This window comes from Schistocerca americana, chromosome 8, assembly GCF_021461395.2.
Source record: "Schistocerca americana isolate TAMUIC-IGC-003095 chromosome 8, iqSchAmer2.1, whole genome shotgun sequence".
In the NCBI taxonomy this organism is placed as follows: Eukaryota; Metazoa; Arthropoda; class Insecta; order Orthoptera; family Acrididae; genus Schistocerca; species Schistocerca americana.
Window position 1 is genome coordinate 351813946 of NC_060126.1, and position 21752 is coordinate 351835697.

General features: G+C 36.6%; 1 protein-coding gene and 1 long non-coding RNA gene across 2 annotated transcripts in view; one reads left to right on the forward strand and one right to left on the reverse strand.

Annotated features, from left to right (window-relative positions):
* The window catches only part of LOC124545298 (LIM domain kinase 1), a 181397-nt gene that overhangs the window by 92749 nt on the left and 66896 nt on the right, over positions 1–21752 (reverse strand). Inside the window, exons 4-6 of the mRNA XM_047124194.1 lie at positions 15317–15447; positions 11948–12154; positions 6417–6509 (exon numbers count right to left, since the gene is read on the reverse strand). Of these exons, the coding sequence (XP_046980150.1) occupies positions 6417–6509; positions 11948–12154; positions 15317–15447 (431 nt within the window). The remainder of the gene's footprint in view (positions 1–6416; positions 6510–11947; positions 12155–15316; positions 15448–21752) is intronic.
* Positions 6687–21752, forward strand: part of LOC124545299 — a 103075-nt gene continuing 88009 nt past the window's right edge. The window contains exon 1 of the long non-coding RNA XR_006967600.1: positions 6687–6782. This is a non-coding gene — a long non-coding RNA (uncharacterized LOC124545299). The remainder of the gene's footprint in view (positions 6783–21752) is intronic.

Sequence of the window (21752 nt, forward strand, 5' to 3'; positions counted from 1 at the left end):
GTAGAAATTAATGAGTAGGTAACAGAATCAGTTTAATGAGATTCTGTACTAAGGGTAGTTGGAACTGACTGCATGGAGAAAAAAAAAAAATAATTAAAAAAATACAGACAAAATGGCCTGGCATACTTCATAAACTAAAACAATGTTCCATAACAAGTTTTCCAAGGTGTCTGATACAAAATTTGCAATAATTGTGGGCTACTAGTTTTGACTTATGATAGTGAGTCAATCGATTCATGGACTTTGAATTCAACTATTTAAAACAGCGGGTTGCTCAGCAAACAATAGAGACATGTACTGGCATTACGAGCAGAGGAAAAAAATGTATTGCTGAACACAATGGAATGTAAACAGGGAGGGAAAGGAAATGGAGGTGTGCACGAAATGTACCCAGATGAACGATAGTATATACACAAGATTTTGACTTGATTCAACAAGATAAAAAAAACCAAGTTAAAGACCTAAAGAAGATGGATAAATGCATTTGAAAACATACAGGAGCAATATGGATGAGAGACACTAAAGACAACCATAGGCATCTTTGCTTAGCAAATACAAAGCATGATCACAAAACTGTTACATTACTTGTTGCGAACTCTGAATTTCTTCTGATTGTGGTTTCATGTTTCTTTATACTGCTTATCACTAATGTCATAACTATCATTCTCTCAGTTCAATCTCTTGCACTCTACAATAAATCAATGTCTGTCATTCCACAAGCTACTTAGACAAGTTAGAACAATGGCTACAAACATGATTTTATAAAAATGAAATGTGGTGCATAACTGGCTACAAGTTAATTTTATTTCAGCCTCTTATTTTTGGTCTAACCAAAAAGTAAAATAAAAATCACCTGCAAAAAAAATTAATGATCTCAAAGCATTGCAAATTATCTTCTTATAGAACATATCAGTTACTCATGGAACTATTGATTATAAATTACCACAATGATGTAATCTTGAATGTTCCCCCAGATGTGGTGAAATAGATTGCAGGCTAAATTGCCTTTAAGTGCCAAAACATTGATAAGTTGTTAGGGTTTTTGCAGTAGCAAGTAGTAGGAGAGCCTAATGCAGACTGAATATTTTTTATACCTTGAGGTGGTATTTTCCCTCAGACATGAACAAAGTCGAACTAAGTGTTAGAGCCTGAAGAAGAATTTGCTGCTTTTCATGGAAATGGAGTGTCCAAACAAAAATTGTCTTACAGTCTCTGTGCTCTATTTTCAAACAAATGTTTCCCCGAGGTAAGGACAAGAACATTTGTAAGGATTGGGTATCTGAATCAAGAAGCAAAACTGGAAGCAATGAAGAAAAGTGCCACAAGGAATAAGCAGCAATGAGTTGTATCTACATCTGGTCAAAGGGAACAGAAATCTGGAACAGGATACATTAACATCTGCTTCTTCATCAAATGAGTGCGTTATTTTTCATCTTAAACATCATTTATTTAGTCCTAAAGTGTGATAGATCTGTCATGTCACTTGATTTGAAATGTCCACCTGTGTACTGAACCAAACCGGATGTATAATGAAAGAGTAACACACCATAGCATCTGTGGTGCAGCGTATTTGTCATATAATTACACTCCTGTGCTACGCTCCACTATTCTGAGCAGCCTCACAGTAACACCACGGGGCTCCACCTAATAGCAAGTGTTTCTGCCCAGAATGGCCCCCTAGGTTCTCCTTAAATGAGGGTTTCACCAGAGTGCATGGAAGGAGTGACCCAGAATCATAGTTCAAGCATGTTTAGGTGATATAAGCATATTCAATTACAAAACTACTGTCAATACCTGTGCTACAAATTTAAATACAGTAAATGTATAATTATTACACTTTCCACAAACAGGTTATTTTTTAAAAATCAAGTTTTTTTTGCCCTTAAAGCAAATTGTAGTGAAAGTTGTGTACTGTGATTGAAGTAGTTAATCACAGAATACAGCTTATAAAAGGTGATAGTTTCATCAGCTTTGAAAATGTACCTGGCACATAAAACCTTTATCAATCATGGCAATGTATTGTTCTTCCAATAGTTTATACTTTCTATGACCGGAGCCTCACTTTCTCATTTAAACTTTGAAATAATTGATTATGATGTTTTTAAAACAATTCAATGCACTGACATTTTCAATACCAATCTTCAAGAGTTATTTTATGAGTCCTCTCTTGCAGTATGATTCAGCTTATAGGAATGTTTCCACTCCTCAGTCCTTGAAGCTAATTTAGAAGAATATTTCCCACATCAGTGAATGCAGAAATATGAATGTTCTTCCTTTTTGGATCCACATGCACCATTATATACCCTGAGCATTTAAGAACATTTCCTAATTTTGTAACAGGTGGCACTAAACCATATTTCTTCGCCATGTCAGAGGGATTTTTGTTAAGAGTGTCATCGACATTGCAGATGAGCAGCAAGCTTTCTTTATTTTTAGGCCATAACTCTACAAAAGTAAAATTCACAATTTCGACACTTCGTTAACCAAACAACTACATATTTTACACTTTGGAGACTCAGTGACGGTGACATCAGATCACATGACCTAAGCCAATGGAAATATATTTCAGATTCTTTCAACGCGTCTGCCAGTAGCGTTACAAGGAAAGTAGAGTTATTGAGTACAGTTGAAAGCCGATTAGTTAATTTGGGGTTTTACTGAAACTAACTAAATAACTTACAGAGTGTGTTGCATTTCATAGAAGAGAAATGACCTACTGATAACAGGAGGATCCTTCGTTTATATCCAAACTGTGAACAGGTCTTATGGATGAAACTTCCTGGCAGATTAAAACTGTGTGCCAGACCGAGACTCGAACTCGGGACCTTTGCCTTTCGCGGGCAAGTGCTCTACCAACTGAGCTACCCAAGCACGACTCACACCCCGTCCTCGCAGCTTTACTTCTGCCAGTACCTCGTCTCCTACCTTCCAACCTTTACAGAAGCTCTCCTGCGAACCTTATGGATGCTTAGAGTTCATGTATTTTGAAGCAGTCTGAGATGAGGTGGTGAGATGTGAACATGAGGGAGCTATAAACACATATGGCCATACCTGTTGATAGATGGATGCTGTCTATTGTTGAGATGATTTATCTGTGGCTGTATTGGACATCCATCATTTATGCCTTAAGATGAAGCCTTGTGACTTTGAAATTGATTGGAATTGAAGTGAATAGGAAAAACGCAAAAATATGAAAGTAATAACGTATCCTTATTTACCACTGAGGAGAGTTTGTAAGTCGGACAACTGACTTTATTTCAGCAAAACTACTCCCTGCAACAATGGGAAATTTTTTCCTTTATCATGAGACTCATGAAAGAGTATATATAACCTATTTTTTCCTACAGCACATTAAATTTGTGGTTGAGATCTGTTTTGTTCTCCTCAAATGAACTAGTGTAATAAAGAATGATTGAAGTAGCTGGAGTACGTGCGAGAGTTGTACTGAAAACGCACTGTAGTAACACAATAACGATACACAGTAGTGTACAAGGAAGACCATAATGAGTAGTAATGAGAATTGCTGAATGAGCTGACAGTATTACAGAACTAAAATTTTTGTCGAGTTCATTTAGGGAAATTCAGTGTCATATTTAAAAATAAATTTCCAACATATCTTGAATGGATGGTTTATGGCTAGATTGTATTAGCAGTTTGAGACATATAGCATTTGGAAGAGGTATTTATCCAACAGTGAATCAGGAACACCCGATATACACCCTTCCTTTGTAAAACCTACAGCAGGAAGGAAGGAAGATTAGAATTTATACACTTTTGACAGTGAGGTCACAAGGAGCAGAAAAATTTGCTCAGTTGGATAGTTAAGGAGGAGAAAAACATTACTTTTACTGGATGAACCTTTGCAGTATTGAATATGCAGTTAATATGAAGCACTTTTTCCAACTCGAGCCATAACTGTCCTAATTTCTGAATTGTTTTGATTATGTTTGGTTTTGAAGTGTTAAATTTTGTATCTACTTCATCTCCTAACTACTGCATCCACTAATTTTAGCTACACTAATCACCTACCTCTAACTTACTCACAACAGCAAATTCCACCTATGTTGTGCAGCTTCATTTAATTAATATTAATAGTGGATGCACAAAAGGAACATTTTATTTTGAAAACTGAATGTGTAAAGAGTCAAAACGAAACTCAAGAAAATAAGAACAGTATACTAAACATTCACAGAACACTACAGGCAACGGGCATGTAATGCTTATCAGTTTCAAACAGTAAGAAAAAGATTCACGCGTTAGACTGCACTTAACCCTTGAGGTTTAAAGAAGTTCCTAAAGTAAAGTAAAAGGAAAGAAGTAGGGTTTTCTAATAATGAAAGACAAATTTAAAATCAAATGTGATGTTTAACTAATCCTGTTTTTCAATGCAAATTATCATTTTGCTGATTTTTATCTAACTTTGAAGCTCATACATTATCTGTGGTAAATCTGAGTTGAATTCAAATAGGACACAGTTTTTAACCATTAGAACAGTCTTACTTTACAAACTGCATTTTGTGCATCAGACATTCACATGTTTGCAAGTCTGGCTTATAACATGGAACATTAAAGACATAAAATTGAATTTACATAATAAAATTATTTAACTGGTTGGATAAAAAATCTAACCAAGTGGCGGCAGAACACACACAAGACACTGTTGTGACTGGCAAACCTTCGGAGCTCCGATAGCTTGCTAATCACAACAGTCTTTTATATGTGTGTTCTGCCACTGCTTCATGAGTAGATTTTTTTATCTACCCAATTGAGTACTACTATCAATAACTGATTGTTGCCATTGTTAATTTACATAACAAGGAACACAAATCAGCACCTAAAGTTTCTCCACTGACTTATCTGCAGTATGCACACAGTGTGATTCTGGAAACTTAATACTTTGACAACATAACTGTGTCTACTACCTCATAAAATCTGACTACAAGAAATTGATCAAACTTAGAGAAAAGATGTTTGACACTAACTTCACTCAAACTTCTGAACACAAATTACCGATTATAATTATTGTCACAAGAATTATTTAGTTCAACTTCTATTTCCTTCAACAACTTTAACATTGAGAGACATGGGCTTCAATGGGCTTCTACCTTGATATTTTATTGATAATTTCTTCACTAGTGAAAAGAAGACCTGGATTTTTCAGTTAACAAGTGGAACCCATTAGTTTTTTTATCTCATTACTAACAAATTTCAGCAAAATAACAAACTCATCTTATGTTCTTGCTGACAACATGGAAAGTTACAATGAAATTTAAAGAAAAAGAGAAATTTCTGTTAAATACTATTAAAACAATTTTTGTCTTTTGCAGTTTTCATCTTATAAAAATCATAGAAATATCCTATTCTGTTCTTGCTATCAATCTGAGCTACACAACTTCAACGGTTACTGTAATTCCCCAGGGGTCATTCACACATCAGTTTTACAAATACTGTGCATAAGACAAGAAAGGAACTCTTAAGTATATAACTTTCATAACATGCAGTCTGTAGTTTACAAATTTCATTAAATGTACATCATAAGGTGTCATTAGAAGCAGGACACATTATTTTACAACATGTGTTTGGTTTTCCCACCAATATATGTGCTTATGGATAATATCAATAATTTAAAGAATTAAATAAGATAAACATCTTAGCAAAGGACAAATCATCAGACCCCAAACACATGCAAAGGCATGCACAAAAGGGTAAAATACACTATTGTGCAAACACTAAGAAGTAAATACTTGCTCAATATGCCACCAAAGTGCAACGATATCAGAATAATGAACATGCAAATTTTCTGGTGCAATGAACAATTGAACTCTTGTGCAGCCATTTGTTCTCTGAGAGAAGGATATGAGAAAAACTGTTCACAGTAAACTATATTCTTTAGTCAGAATATTTGTATCATCATTTGCTGAGCATGACCCTCCAAAGCAGACAAAGGACCTGTTCTAAAATGGCAGCCTATCTAATCTTTAAAAATTATCATTAAATCACTTAAAAAGTTTTCTTTATTATTAAACATGCAATATGTCCAGTCCATTTAGTCATTTGTTCATAATCCTTTTCATGCTGTTACTGATTCAGCATTTTATTTCATTTTTTAACAAAATCTTTAAAGTCTATTATTGCTGTTGGTAATTTGTCTATTTTTAAGGTTTCTCCTGTGATAAAGCTGCTGCTATATGACACACATACCACAAGCAATGGCTTAAAGATATTATGCTCCCAATTATTCCTTGTATCATGAGATACTTAACTTCAATATAGAATTAACTAACTGTACCTTCAAGAGCAGTATTACTATGCAATTTGTGACAACTAAATTCCCAATGCAAAGACATGACACTATTGGCATTCAACTAGATCAAAGCAGGAACATGCATCACACATTTGTATATGAACAACAGTACCTATAACGTGATAGATGGCAGCATAATCTAAAGGCTGCCTCAAGAAGTGATACAGCCAACTTGCCAACTTTGCCATGAACTATACTCAGTATCCTGCAAAACACAAGTTCACACTGCTGTACACTGAATGACCACAAGATAGTCCTTATCTGAGAACATGAGTCATACTGTTCTGACCTCTGGTCATCACCTTTCACTCATACCTTCAAAAAACAAACAAATCCTTATCTCAGACAACACCTTTATCAAAGCAGGCGCTACTGTTGTTGCTGTCAGTCTTCAACAGCAGACCTTGAGAATGCCTTCTTCCATTTGTAGACACACAGTTACTACGATAAATATTAATGTAAGAGAAGCCATAGTAAGGTAATGTTCTAAGAGTGACTCAGTTCTATATTTACTACCTTATATTTTGAAACATATTTAAACTAATATAAAGGGGATATTTATGAAACTGAACACTAAAACATGGGTAAATTCTTACCATAGTATTTACACTAATAATACAAATATTATACATCTGATCTCAATAGCACAAAAAGCTATTCCAACATACTTTTAATAAGAACAGCAGACAACAACCAATGTTGTAAAATTCACTAAAATAACAATAATAATAATAATAATAATAATAACAACAACAACAACGATAAAATAATACAGACTCATATTCATATAATGTTGCAGCATGTCTGATTTTTTACTGAAAAATTTTGCTATAAAATCATTATTGCTAAAGTTATTCCTGAGTTAAAAAAAAAAGGGGGGGGGGGGGGGGGGGAGACATAAGGTATTAACAATTATGAACCCATCTCCGTTCTGTCTGTCATTTCAAAGATTCTAAAAAAAGTAATGTATTGTTGCGTAATTTCATTCCTTGATAAGTACTGTCTGCTCACAAATATCAGTTTAGTTTTTGCAAAAAGAGGTTTCTTAAATAAAGCTTTATTTTCTTTTACTGAAAAAGTTCTGCATGCTTTTAATGATAAATATTGTGTCCGATCATTTCGTACAACTGACTAAAGCATCTGACTTCATCACTTTTGGCTGCTTGAAAAACTGGAGCACTTGCAATATGTGGTTTCAGTCATACCTCACTAATAGCAGGCGGGTGGTTGATTCTCCAACAAACAATGTACAAAGTTATATACAACGAAATTATCATCAGTTTTGGTGCCCCTCAACGTTCAGTTCTTGGGCCCTTACTTTTCCTCTTATTTATCAATGACCTGTCTTACCTGTATTGTTTGTAGATGACACAAATCTCCTCCAAAATCCATCTCTTCAGATCGTAAAGGAAGTAATATCAGGATCTATCAACAGGCTAATTTTCTGGACGCATAAGCCAAAATAATATTTTAAAAAATCAAAACTGCTCATATGCTTTTCAGTGCCTCCAAAAATCGTCCTACCTACGTGAAGCCCATACTAATTGATGATGAAACAACAGAGCAAGTTAATGAGATCAAATGTCTTCGGTCTTTGATACACAATAACTTACAATGCAATAATCACAGAGAAATGCTAGTAAAGAAATAGTGCTCACTCAATCCTAAAAACAGTTTATTTTGCTTTACTTTACTCAGGGTTTTCTCCATACGGGATCCTATTTGTGAGAGCTGGTTGGTAAAATTTTTGTGATAGAAAGAAAGCTCTCAAGGATGAAGCATATGTCTCCACGTACCTCCACTAACCCAATTTTCAGGGAACTGAAAATACTGCCTGTTCCCTGCATTTACGTCTTAGAAACTGTGACTTTTGTTAATAAGAATATGCATTTGCTGGAAATCAATAAGTCTATTCTGATCATAATACTCATTCTAGTTTAGACATTCACCTGAATAGTAAAAGATCCACCAAAAGTTTACTCAATGCAGGAAATAAAGGAAGTGTGCTTTTACAATTAATTACCCCTAACAGTTTTGGAAAGTAGAAATGCATTTAGGAATAAAGAAAAAAAAATGTCATTCTTGCACACACTTTTCTGTTGTTGACTGCTTAGAACCCAACTTTTTCAAACATTTCTTGTACTTTTAGTTTTCAGTGTGACTGTACTACAGTATGTCTGAATGTAAGTATAATGGAACGGTACATAACTGGTCCGAGTTATGCTATTATGATTGTGTGTTTCAAATTTTTAACTGCAAATCTCGTCTTATGCACAGTGCAGTGTTCAGTTATTAGTGTGTTATCGCACATAAGCCAAGAAATTTAACAATACTGTACAACTCACAGTTTCAAATTTGTATCTCACATTGTTGTACAGGGTCTGTCCCAAAAGTTCATGGTAAGATTTTTGATAGGTGACAACACTGTGTGGCCAGCTAGAGCTTCTGGGGAGAAGTTGGTGGGGATCGAAGCTTCGAAACGAGAGAAGTGTCAGTCACCTGTGGGCAGTTGTTGAGGTCGGGTCATGCTACACTCATAAATATCTACTGCACTCTTGTCGAGCAAAAAATGGACCAGATTTTAGAGCACCTTTATGCAATCAAGTCCTGTGTGAAACTGGGGAAAAAATGGGGCAGAGATGCTTGAAACGCTTCGGAAAGCCTACAGTGATGAGGCACTGAAACAAAACCAAACTTTCATGTGGCACAAAAGGTTCCGGGAAGGCTGGGTGTCCATAAACAATGACCACTCGGTATGCCAGGCAACATCACTAGAAGGGTGACCCTGTCCAAAACTTGCAAGTTGTGGACAAGGACCAACTATTAATGGTTCAGATGATTGCAGAGGAGTGTGGAATACCCAAATCAATCTTTCACCACATCTTAACTAGAATCTTCAAACAAGGAAACTCTACATGAAAACGGAACCAAAATCCTGATGAGTGAGAGGTGCAGCATTTATTGAAGTGCCAGGAATTGCTCAAGTCCTATGAAACAGACTCCTAATATTTGGATAGTGTAACCACAGGGGATGAGATGTGGATTTTTCAATACAATCCCGAAACAAAGCATTATAGTATCAAGTGGCACACCAAGGAGTCTCCATACCTGAAAAATACATAGATGAGCAAATCACAAAACAAGGCAATGCTCACTGTGTTTTTTGACAGAAAATGTGAGATTCACTGTGAAATCATGTCGCAAGGACAAACAGTCAACAAGGAGTTTTACTGTGAAGCGCTCTAACTATTGCACAACAAGGATCGAAGTGGCTGAAAAGAAATTCTTGACAACTGGATCTACACCATGACAACACATCCAGTCACAGCATGCTCACTGCCTCCGAGCTACTGGCCAAAATGTGTGTGGCAGCACTGCTCCAGCCTCCGTAAAGCCCCGATCTGGCATCAGCAGACTTCTTTTTATTCCCAAAGGTCAAAAGAATCCTGGAGATTGTAAAAGCAGCTTCAACAATTGCACTGAAGGAGGTTCTCATTGACAACTTTCAGGACGACTTCAAAGAATGGGTGAAGCACTGGCAACAGTGCATCACAGTACAGGGAGAATACTCTGGAAAGACTGAACCAATACTGAATAAATGATTTTTAAAAATTCATTCCAGGAACTTTTGGGACAGACTCTGTATATCTCGGACATGTAGGATAAATAAATAAATAATAATAATTTGGTGTAAAACTTCTGCCAGAGCAGGATACACAAGATGAACTATTTACATTTATTCAAAAGAAAAATACACAAGCCACAATGTACCTTCTCCTGGTCTTGCAAGCAACACGGCAACCAAATCCCATATTGACACTAGAACTTTGACCCATTGAGAACACAGTGCTGTCTGCAGTATTCCTCCAACTGCACCATTTATTTATAACTGAAGATCTTTACAGCAATGTCATGTCAGTACTGTTTAACTTTGCTACCTGTGTTCCAGTACAACAAATCTTTCAAGGTGGCACAGTTTGCTCACGGATAATGGTAGACACTTGTATTTGAAAACGACATTCAATAGTACTGAGGCCTCAAATGGCAATAAACTTCCCATTTTCAACAAAAATAATTAGTACTTTTTTAAAAAAAATCAGCTTTATTGATATTTACAGCAAATCATTTTGTCATGAGCATGCAATGAACATTATTGCATCTAATATTTCACAAAAAGAAATAAATTCAATGCCAATATTCTACTTTCAAACTAGGAGACAGTAGCACCATGGTAAAGTTCAATTAACCGAAGTGCTAAAAATGATTTCATTAAGAGCTGCAAGTTTCACCTCTGTTTAATCAGTACAGAAATGTAACACCACAGCTCATTATGGTGTAGGTAAGATATAACAACAAAGGAGTTGTACATTGTGAGTGCTGTACACAGTATGGCAGTTTGCAGAGTGCCGATGCAGATGAAGATGCTATACATAAATTACCGTAACAAAGAGAGATAATGCAAATAAAAGGTGCATGGCCAGCATTAGGAATCTGAGTCTCATGTAGATGGCAGCATGTTGTGAACAATACCCCACAGCTTCAGAGGAAAACATACTATCGATGACTAGGTCAACAGCAATGGGGCACACGCTATGAATGGCTAAGGAAAGTCTGCTGTCATTTTTCTAAGAAACCATCTCAGTATTTGCCTTACATTATTTAAGAAAACCATCAAAAATTAAAGTCTGCGTGGGCAGACAGGGTTTTATCCTGCCATCCTCCAAACTGACGTTTCTACCACCTTAACTACTATCCCACATCAATTTGTCTACTTGGTTGGAGTCTGAATGTTACACACATCAGACACCGACAGCAACAGCTGATTACCAAACCAGTTACCTAAATATTATGCCGACAAATGGCATTAATAATTTAACTGGAATCACGACTATCTTCTATCAACAGCACCACAAAATTTCAGTGAACTTACTTTTGAATTCAGACATCTGACAAAATATAAATGTAAAAATGTACAAAATCAAATTAAAGTGTTCAAAACCAACTAAGAATTACATTACATTCTGGTAAAGAAAGAAACTTTGTTTCGAAAATTGTTCTAAAAAATTTGATCACATTAAAGGACCTTTCAACATTTAAGAGCAACAGCTTTTTGTCCCTTATTACTGTATTTGATCCTTACTGCATAGCTTCAATAAAAATAAACACTTAGCCACAGTTTCCCTGCAAAGCTATGACTCGATCGCAAATCAAAGTGTCACATGTCACCACATATTGCAACTGTATAATTTCCCATGGGAAACATGGTCGTAACAGCAAGTAATAGCCACTATACAAACAACCTACAGGAATGCAGCCAGGTGCAAATCCACTGATTTTCTCACAAGTTATTTTAACATTTTATTCATTGAAAGAAATTCAATTTTCACAACCTCTAAACATATTTACAACATTGAATTCTGCTCCAAATATAAATGGCATCAAGGCACTTCACGAAACAGCATATTAAGAAACAATGATTACCACGAATCTTAGCATGCACAAGCTGGACTAAACTTTTAATGTTAGCTTATAACTCATTCATTTTTATTTGCAATCACAAAAGAGATGGAAATATTGAAATGTGTGGTACATATTTACATACATGAACACTACTAAACAAAGACAAAGTTAAAAGATTCTTACTCTGAGATCCGTAATCCACGGCATCCATATGGTTCAGAATGAACAACTGGAATACCACGACCTCCTTCAGCACTAAGTTTAATACTTCGCTGTCCATCATTCAAAGGTGGTATCTCTACCAGGCGTATCGAATGCGGTTTTCGTGTATTTGACATACCACCAACAGTCTTTGTAAGAGGTTGCATCTGGCGTTTGTAGCACTGACCACTGAAAATAGAAATATAAAAATGGAAACCACAATTCAAGCAAAAACGAAAAGTTAATGATGTGTCCTGACAAATTTATACTATACACCACACGCTCTCACCCCATAATTAGCTTAATTTGTTTTTGATCTGGTTTATTGTTTTTTATTAGGCAATGATGGCTCTGAGCACTATGGGACTTAACATCTGAGGTCATCAGTCCCCTAGAACTTAGAACTACTTAAACCTAACTAACCTAAGGACATCACACACAGCCATGCCCGAGGCAGGATTCGAACCTGCGACCGTAGCGGTCGCGCAGCTCCAGACAGTAGCGCCTAGACCCGCTCAGCCACTTCGGCCGGCAATTAGGCAATGATGAAAGCATATTAATGACTTACCTAACACAGACTTTACCATTATTTTATGAAATAGGTCACTTATTAATTATGCAGGACAGTCACAGAGGTAAACAGAACATCCTATATGGTTTGAAAAAACCGTGGTAAATCAAAATGGCTTGTTTAGAAATGTTGTTGTTGTTGTGGTCTTCAGTCCTGAGACTGGTTTGATGCAGCTCTCCATGCTAATCTATCCTGTGCAAGCTTCTTCATCTCCCAGTACCTACTGCAACCTACATCCTTCTGAATCTGCTTAGTGTATTCATCTCTTGGTCGCCCTCTACGATTTTTACCCTCCACGCTGCCCTCCAATACTAAATTGCTGATCCCTTGATGCTTCAGGACATGTCCTACCAACCGATCCCTTCTTCTAGTCAAGTTGTGCCACAAACTTCTCTTCTCCCCAATCCTATTCAATACCTACTCATTAGTTACGTGATCAACCCACTAATCTTCAACATTCTTCTGTAGCACCACATTTTGAAAGCTTCTATTCTCTTCTTGTCCAAACTATTTATTCTTCATGTTTCACTTCCATACATGGCTACACTCCATACAAATACTTTCAAAAATGACTTCCTGACACTTAAATCTATACTCGATGTTAACAAATTTCTCTTCTTCAGAAACACTTTCCTTGCCATTGCCAGTCTACATTTTATATCCTCTCTACTTCGACCATCATCAGTTATTTTGATCCCCAAATAGCAAAACTCCTTTACTACTTTAAGTGTCTCATTTCCTAATCTAATTCCCTCAGCATCACCCGACTTAATTAGACTACATTCCATTATCCTCGTTTTGCTTTTGTTGATGTTCATCTTATACCCTCCTTTCAAGACACTGTCCATTCCGTTCAACTGCTGTTCCAAGCCCTTTGCTGTCTCTGACAGAATTACAATGTCATCGGCGAACCACAAAGTTTTTATTTCTTCTCCCTGGATTTTAATACCTACTCCAAATTTTTCTTTTGTTTCCTTTACTGCTTGCTCAATATACAGATTGAATAACATCGGGGATAGGCTACAACCCTGTCTCACTCCCTTCCCAACCACTGCTTCCCTATCATGCCCCTCGACTCTTATAACTGCCATCTGGTTTCTGTACAAATTGTAAATAGCCTTTCGATCCCTGTATTTTACCCCTGCCACCTTTAGAATTTGAAAGAGAGTATTCCAGTCAACATTGTCAAAAGCTTTCTCTAAGTCTGCAAATGCTAGAAACGTAGGTTTGCCTTTCCTTAATCTTTCTTCTAAGATAAGTCGTAAGGTCAGTATTGCCTCACGTCTTCCAACATTTCTACGGAATCCAAACTGATCTTCCCCGAGGTCGGTTTCTACCAGTTTTTTCATTCGTCTGTAAAGAATTCACGTTAGTATTTTGCAGCCGTGACTTATTAAACTGATAGTTCGGTAATTTTCACATCTGTCAATACCTGCTTTCTTTGGGATTGGAATTATTATATTCTTCTTAAAGTCTGAGGGTATTTCGCCGGTCTCTTACATCTTGCTCACCAGATGGTGGAGTTTTGTCAGGACTGGCTCTCCCAAGGCCGTCAGTAGTTCTAATGGAATGTTGTTTACTCCCGGGGCCTTGTTTCGACTCAGGTCTTTCAGCGCTCTGTCAAACTCTTCACGCAGTAACGTATCTCCCATTTCATCTTCATCTACATCCTCTTCCATTTCCATAATATTGTCCTCAAGTACTTCGCCCTTGTATAGACCCTCTATATACTCCTTCCATCTTTCTGCTTTCCCCTCTTTGCTTAGAACTGGGTTTCCATCTGAGCTCTTTATATTCATACAAGTGGCTCTCTTTTCTCCAAAGGTCTCTTTAATTTTCCTGTAGGCGGTATCTATCTTACCCCTAGTGAGATAAGCCTCTACATCCTTACATTTGTCCTCGAGCCATCCCTGCTTAGCCATTTTGCACTTCCTGTCGATCTCATTTTTGAGACGTTTGTATTCCTTTTTGCCTGCTTCAAGGATTTCTAATAGCCCTCGTCTTTTTACCTACTTGATCCTCTGCTGCCTTCACTACTTCATCCCTGAGAGCTACCCATTCGTCTTCTACTGTATTTCTTTCCCCCATTCCTGTCAATTGTTCCCTTATGCTATCCCTGAAACTCTGTTCAACCTCTGGTTTAGTCAGTTTATCCAGGTCCCATCTCCTTAAATTCCCACCTTTTTGCAATTTCTTCAGTTTTAATCTACAGTTCATAACCAATAGATTGTGGTCGGAGTCCACATCTGCCCCTGGAAATGTCCTACAATTTAAAACCTGGTTCCTAAATCTCTGTCTTACCATTATATGATCTATCTGATACCTTTTAGTATCTCCAGGATTCTTCCACGTATACAACCTTCTTTTTAGAAATAGAGAACATATATTTAACAAGCTTTAAGAAAATCTATAAACAAAACCAAAATAACAATGAATTTAAAATAAAGTTCTCCTACTCTTCTGGTGGCACATCTGAGGAAAACAGGTGCCTAGGTTTTAGTGGGAATGTTAGCCCAAGAGCAAACTGACTAGCAAAATGAGCTTTCATGACTACACTAATTAATCCATAAATAGTATACTTTTGTCAAACTGATACGGGGTGTGTGTGTGTGTGTGTGTGTGTGTGTGTGTGTGTGTGAGAGAGAGAGAGAGAGAGAGAGAGAGAGAGAGAGAGAGAGAGAGAGAGAGAAAGAGAAGGGGGGGGGGGGGGGGGGGGGGGAGGATGTTGCAAGTGTCCATTGTATTAGCTATAATAAAGTCTAGCTCACAGAACGACTCACCAATAGAGCTTGGAGCGCTCCACAAGTGCATATGACTCTCCATCGCCAATGAAACTTCCACATGATGTACAGCAAAAGCATTCTGGGTGAAATTTGTGATCACCAGCAACCATTACAGGTCCAGTAATCACCTAAAACATACAATAAAATAGAAAACACAATTATTGCCACAAATATAACTAGGCCTAAATCTGAGTGGCAGCATATTCTTATTAGATACAGGGATGATCAGCAAGAAAAAGCAATTAACTTTTTTTCCAATGGCTTTTTGGCCACTAAAGTAAATAAGTTGCATACAATGAAGACAAAAGAGATTTAAAAAATGCGAAAGAAGAAATGAAAGACAGAAGGATGCAGCAATATAGAATGAAAAAGGGACAACAAACTAACAAAGGGAAGACAGGGAAGTAGATGTTAACAGAAAAATTCAGTCTCCGCAATTAGTTGTCTTGAATTACACCAAGTTTAATAATACCTGTTCTCAACATGAATATCTTTCTAGTACTACCATTTATCACTCGAGTTTTAACATAGCCCTGAGGAACTGTAGGCAGTGTTATTGTTTTGTATGGTGATTATCTGCGAAAACTTGGAATATACAGTCACTCCACAAGAAAGATATACGTTACTTCGAAACATATATGCCATTTTATGTGCAAAAAATATTATTAGATTGCAATCCACTGTAAATTTCAAGGTAGAATCTTGCCATATAACCTCACTGTCACAAACAATAATACAATATCTTACACTTGCTGCATATGCACAAACCTTACGAGATAATGTACAATAGTTGTAATCTGGTGATCCCATCATGCTGCTGAAAAGCATCTTGTTGAAACAAATTTTGCTATTATGCATAACTGAAGCAGCAAATTCTGTTATTTCTAAAATTCATAAGGCAATTACAGATTTCACCCTTATCCATATACAACTGATCCATTTTAGTAAAGGTAACAGTTATGATATAACTGAGGCATGCACACGTCATCCATTCCATATTGCAGAAACTTCAAGAAAAATGAGGGCACAATATAAAGTGCACACACAATGTAGTTGCTACAAAATGACCCATATTTTAGGGTGGCAACAAAAAGACAGACAAGTTACACTGCAAACAAAACATTTCACTTCAACATTTACTCGAATTATTTACTTTGCTACAAATTCCGATTAATTACTTTAAATATTCAAGCCAGACGTGGCACTGATTTGATGAGAATATCTGCAGCTTGCTTATTCCCTCATACATTCTCAATAGCTAGCTGGCCCTCTTGAATTTTCCCACAGATGTAGTGCATGCTTGTTAAATTCAGGATTTTTGCCCAGTGTAATTACACTTGCATTATTAACAAGATGACAGGAACACTTTCCAGTAATGAAATTTCTTCATGGAGCTTAGATAGCCATCTCCCTCCTCTTGCCCTTCCCTGGCAGCCATATGTTGCTGGCAGTAATATGCACTGTTGCACTTACTAGCCCAGCTAACCACTTCCCCATACAATATTGCAGTCACTTCATTAATCAAGCGTAAAGTTGCTGGATCACAGGCATAATCAGCATCAATACATATATCCAGTATTCTGCTTGTATGGCTAACCCTACGACACTAAATCTTTTATATACTTTAGAATCCTTTTTACCAAAGACCAGTGATTTTCTTGAGGATTCTCTAAAAAATCTTACACACAGCTCACTACAAATGCTACATCAGACCATGTATCAATACCTAAATGTATAAGACAGCTAACTGCTTCTTAATATGGAGCATTAGTTGATTTATTACTGACCAACTCATCTGGTAGCAGATATTGCTCAAAACTTCAATCACCAACTTTCTCTTCCGAATGTGAAAATATTTTGTTGACAGCCACCTATGTATGGAGAAATGACCATCATAATAAAATAAGAGAAATCGGAGCTCGAACGGTAAGACTTAGGTGTTCCTTTTTCCCACGCACCATTCAAGTTTGGAATGGTAGAGAAGTAGTGTGATAATGGTTCGATGAACCCTGTACCAGGCACTTAAGTGTGAATTGCAGAGTAACCATGTAGATGCAGATGTAGTTATTATTATTTAAGAAGTATCACATTGCCCCAACAGTAATCTTAAATTCCTCTTCAATTTCCCTTAGGGAAACGTCAATGTCCATCTCCTTACTTGCAGATATAGATCCATCAACAATTTACATAACTACCGCCAACTTCTTGTTGTAATAATCTCCATAGAACAGGCATGAATCAGCCTTACTTTCCCCAAGCCCGTGATTTGTTAGGACGTCTCTGAACTGTTGGTTCCAGCACCTTTGAGATCGTTTTAGCCCACAAACTTTTCTGAATCCTGTACACCCAATCAGCCATATCACTAAATCCCTCGAGGTGCTCCACGTTTATTTTATTTCATTTACATGTCAAATTTTGTGGGACTAAATTGAGGAGCAAATCTCCAAGGTCATGGAATGTGTCACTACATGAAATTACAACATAAAAGTAATAACATATAAAAATAAAAGGTTTATGAACCCAAAAAAAGTCAATCAATGAGTTTAAGTAAAACCAATCAACAATACAACAAGAATCAGCTTACTTTTTCAAGGAACTCCTCGACAGAATAGAAGGAGTGACCCATGAGGAAACTATTCAGTTTCGATTTGAAAGCACATTACTGCTAACATTTTTGAATTCGAGAGGTAGCTTACTGAAAATGGATGCAGCAGTATACTGCAGACCTTTCTGCACAAGAGTTAAGAAATTCTGATCCCAGTGCAGGTTTGATTTCTGTCAATTATTAACAGAGTGAAAGCTGCCTATTCTTGGGAATAAGCTAATATTGCTAACAAGAAATGTCAGTAAGGAATATATGTATTGAGAGGCCAATGTCAAAATACCCAGACTCGTGAACAGGGGCCGACAAGAGGTTCATGGAATTGCACCACTTACTGCCCGAACCACCCATTTCCGAGCCAAAAATATCCTTTTAGAATGGGAAGATTTACCCCAGAATATAATACCATACGACATAAGCGAATGAAAATAAGCAAAGTAGACTCACTCCAGATACCGTTCAAATAACAAAAATGGCAGCATTAAGTCTTTGAAGAAGATCCTGAACATGGGCTTCCCACAACAGTTTACCATCTATCTGAACACCTAGAAATTTGAACTGTTCCATTTCACTAATCTTATGCCCATTCTGTGAAATTAAAATGTCAGGTTTTGTTGAATTGCATTAAAAACTGTAAAAACTGAGTCTTACTGTGATTTAGCATTAGTTTATTTTCTACAAGCCATGAACTTATGTCAGGGACTGCACTATTTGAAACTGAGCCAACATTGCATACAACATGCTTTAGGGGAGAGTGGGGCACATTGAACCATAAAAAATATTTCTCCGTGTTACTCATCCAATAATTTTATTACAGAGTTGTGATTTACAGATGTTACAGTTTAATCATTCAAGTATCAAATGGCCTTATATGATTACATTGCCATTAATTGTTTTTTAGCTGCACGCCTTTGAAGAAAATTTGGTAAATGGTTCATTGTGCCCCACATGTGGGGTACAGTGAACCACTTTAAACACGTTCACTGAAAAAACCTATTTAGCATACAAAGTAAGTGTAAATGTACTTTAAACATAATGTTTACATATATTCCATGTGTGAATCATATAATTAAATCTGTAGGCACACAATAATGTAACTTATTTTGGAATTACCAAACATCAATGAACTCGAAGCTGATTCCAAATTTGAAATATGATTTTTGTCACACCATCATTAGCAGGTATGTTGCTAGCTGGAACGAAAGCTTCATCCTTTACCTGAGGAAAATAAAACTTCCCTCCCAGTTTTTCCCTTTTTCTCAAAAATGATACCTGATATTCTGCTGCATCATCCTTCAGTTTTAAAATCTTCCCCACATAGTAAACCGGTGTTTTGGTCAAAACGAAATCATCTGTTTCTGGTAATTTGTCCAAGTCTTCAAAGTTGTACTCAGACACACCAGACACATCCACATTGGCATCGCTCTCTTCATAATGCACCTCACTAATGTCGTCATCTGATTCCTGCTCATAAAGCTTCTGGTTGACCTTTTCATTGGGATGTTTCGTGGTTTGCAACAAATCTTTCTCCAGTGTATCAGTTGCAATTAAACTTCATCCTTCATAAGAGAACGAAGCCAATGAACCATGGCTCATTGTGCCCCGGGAGCACTTGGTTCAATGTGCCCCAACAGTACATGTTTCAAACGAAGCTCATGTGAGGTTATGTATTAACATTGTTAATATTTGAAGATCTATATCATTAAAATACAGTACTGATATTGTTATAACGACTTACTTTCTCTAAAATTTGGTGACAAAGGATTGAATAAAATTCAGTCTATCTATGTCTCAAAAAATTACTTCACTACAGCGAAACTAACATATCGCCAATATAAGACTGATGGTGGAAACTAGATCCTGCAGGAAACAAATGGCAGTCAATAGAGCAGTACTGCCAACATATGCACAGAGGAAAAAATAATTTACCACTTTATACTGAAATTATGCTACCTGATTCATTGTGCCCCGTGGTTCAGAGTGCCCCACTCTCCCCTACTACCAAGCTAGTGTCATCAGCAAACAGAAATATAATAGAGTTACCCGTAATACTAGAGGGTATATCATTTATATAAATAAGGAACAGGAGTTGCCCCAACATTGATCCCTGAGGCACTCCCCCACATGACCATACCCCACTCAGACCCCACATCACAGCCATTCTCAACATTGTGAATAAAGACCTTTTGTTGCCTGTTGCTAAAGTAAGAGATGAATCAATAGTGAGCTACTCCCTGTATTCTATAATGGTCCAGCTTCTGGAGCAATATTTTGTGATCAACACAATCAAACACCTTAGTAAAATCAAAAAATATGCCCAGCATTTGAAACCTTTCATTTAACCTATCCAGTACCTCACAGAGAAAAGAGAATATAGCATTCTCAGTTGTTAAATGACTTATAAAGCCGAACTGTACATTAGGTAGCAAATTGTGTGATATAAAGTGATCAATTATCCTTACATAAACAGCCTTTTCAATAACTTTATCAAACACTGAGGGCATAGAAATAGGTCTAAAATTGTCTACATTATCCCTTTCTCTCTTTTTATAAAGCATTTTAGTGCTGAGTACTTAAATCGTTCAGGGAAGTGACCAAGACTTAAGAAAAAAATTACAAATATGGCCAAGAACAGGGCTAAAATGTGCAGCACAGTATTTTAATATTCTGCTACATACTCCCATCATGCCTTCAGTGATTTAGTTATTGACTCAATTTCGCCCTTGTAAGTATCACAGAGGAGTATTTCGGAAATCAGTCTTGGAAAGACATTTTCAAAGAGAGTTATATGATTCCCTGTAGAAACTAAGTTTTTATTTAATTCACCAGCAACAATCAGAAAGTGACTGTTAAATACTATACATACATCCGATTTATCAGTAACAAAAATATTTTTACTGAAAACTGACTTTAAATCATCAGCCTTGTGATGCTGACTAGACACTTCCTTCATAATTGACCATATGGTTTTAATGTTATCCTGTGAATTAGCTTTCTATTTGCATACCACATACTCTTTGCCTTCCTAACAACATTTTTAAGCACCTTACAATACTGTTTGTAATGAGCTACTGTAGCTTGATTGTGACAACTTCTAACATTTTGATATAATACATGCTTTGTTCTACATGATAACCTTATCCCACTAGTCAGCCACCCAGGCAGCCTATTACTGCTAGTACCCCGTTCAGAATGTTCTAAAGGAAAGCAACTCTCAAAGAGCATGAGAAACGTGTTAAGAAAAGCATTATATTTATCATCTATGTTATCGGCACTATAAACATCCTGCCACTCTTGTTCCTTGACAAAGTTTGAAAAACTCTCTACTGCTGTTGGATTAACTTTCCTATGTAGTTTGTAATTACATGTGACATTTGTTTGAGTACAAATGCCTTTTAGTGTTAAAATTTGTGCATCATGGTCTGAAAGGCCATTCACACTTTTACTAACGGAATGCCCATCTAGTAATGAAGAACAAATAAAAATATTGTCTATGGCTGTGCTAATGTTCCCCTGGCCCTAGTTGGAAAAAATGCAGTCTGCATCAGATCATATGAGTTTAGGAGTTTTTCCAGCATCCTTTATCTTGCACTATCATACACAAAATTTATATTAAAGTCACCAGATTTCTGGTACTTCCTACAAAGTGAATCAAGAATCCACTCTAGCTTGAGCAGAAACGCCCTGAAGTCAGAGTTAGGGGATGTATGAACAGTAACAATTAGAAGTTTAGTTTCACTAAATTCAACTGCCCCTGCACAGCATTCAAATGTATGTTCAGTGCAGTGCCATGATAGGTCTATGGACTCAAATGGAATACTATTTTTTATG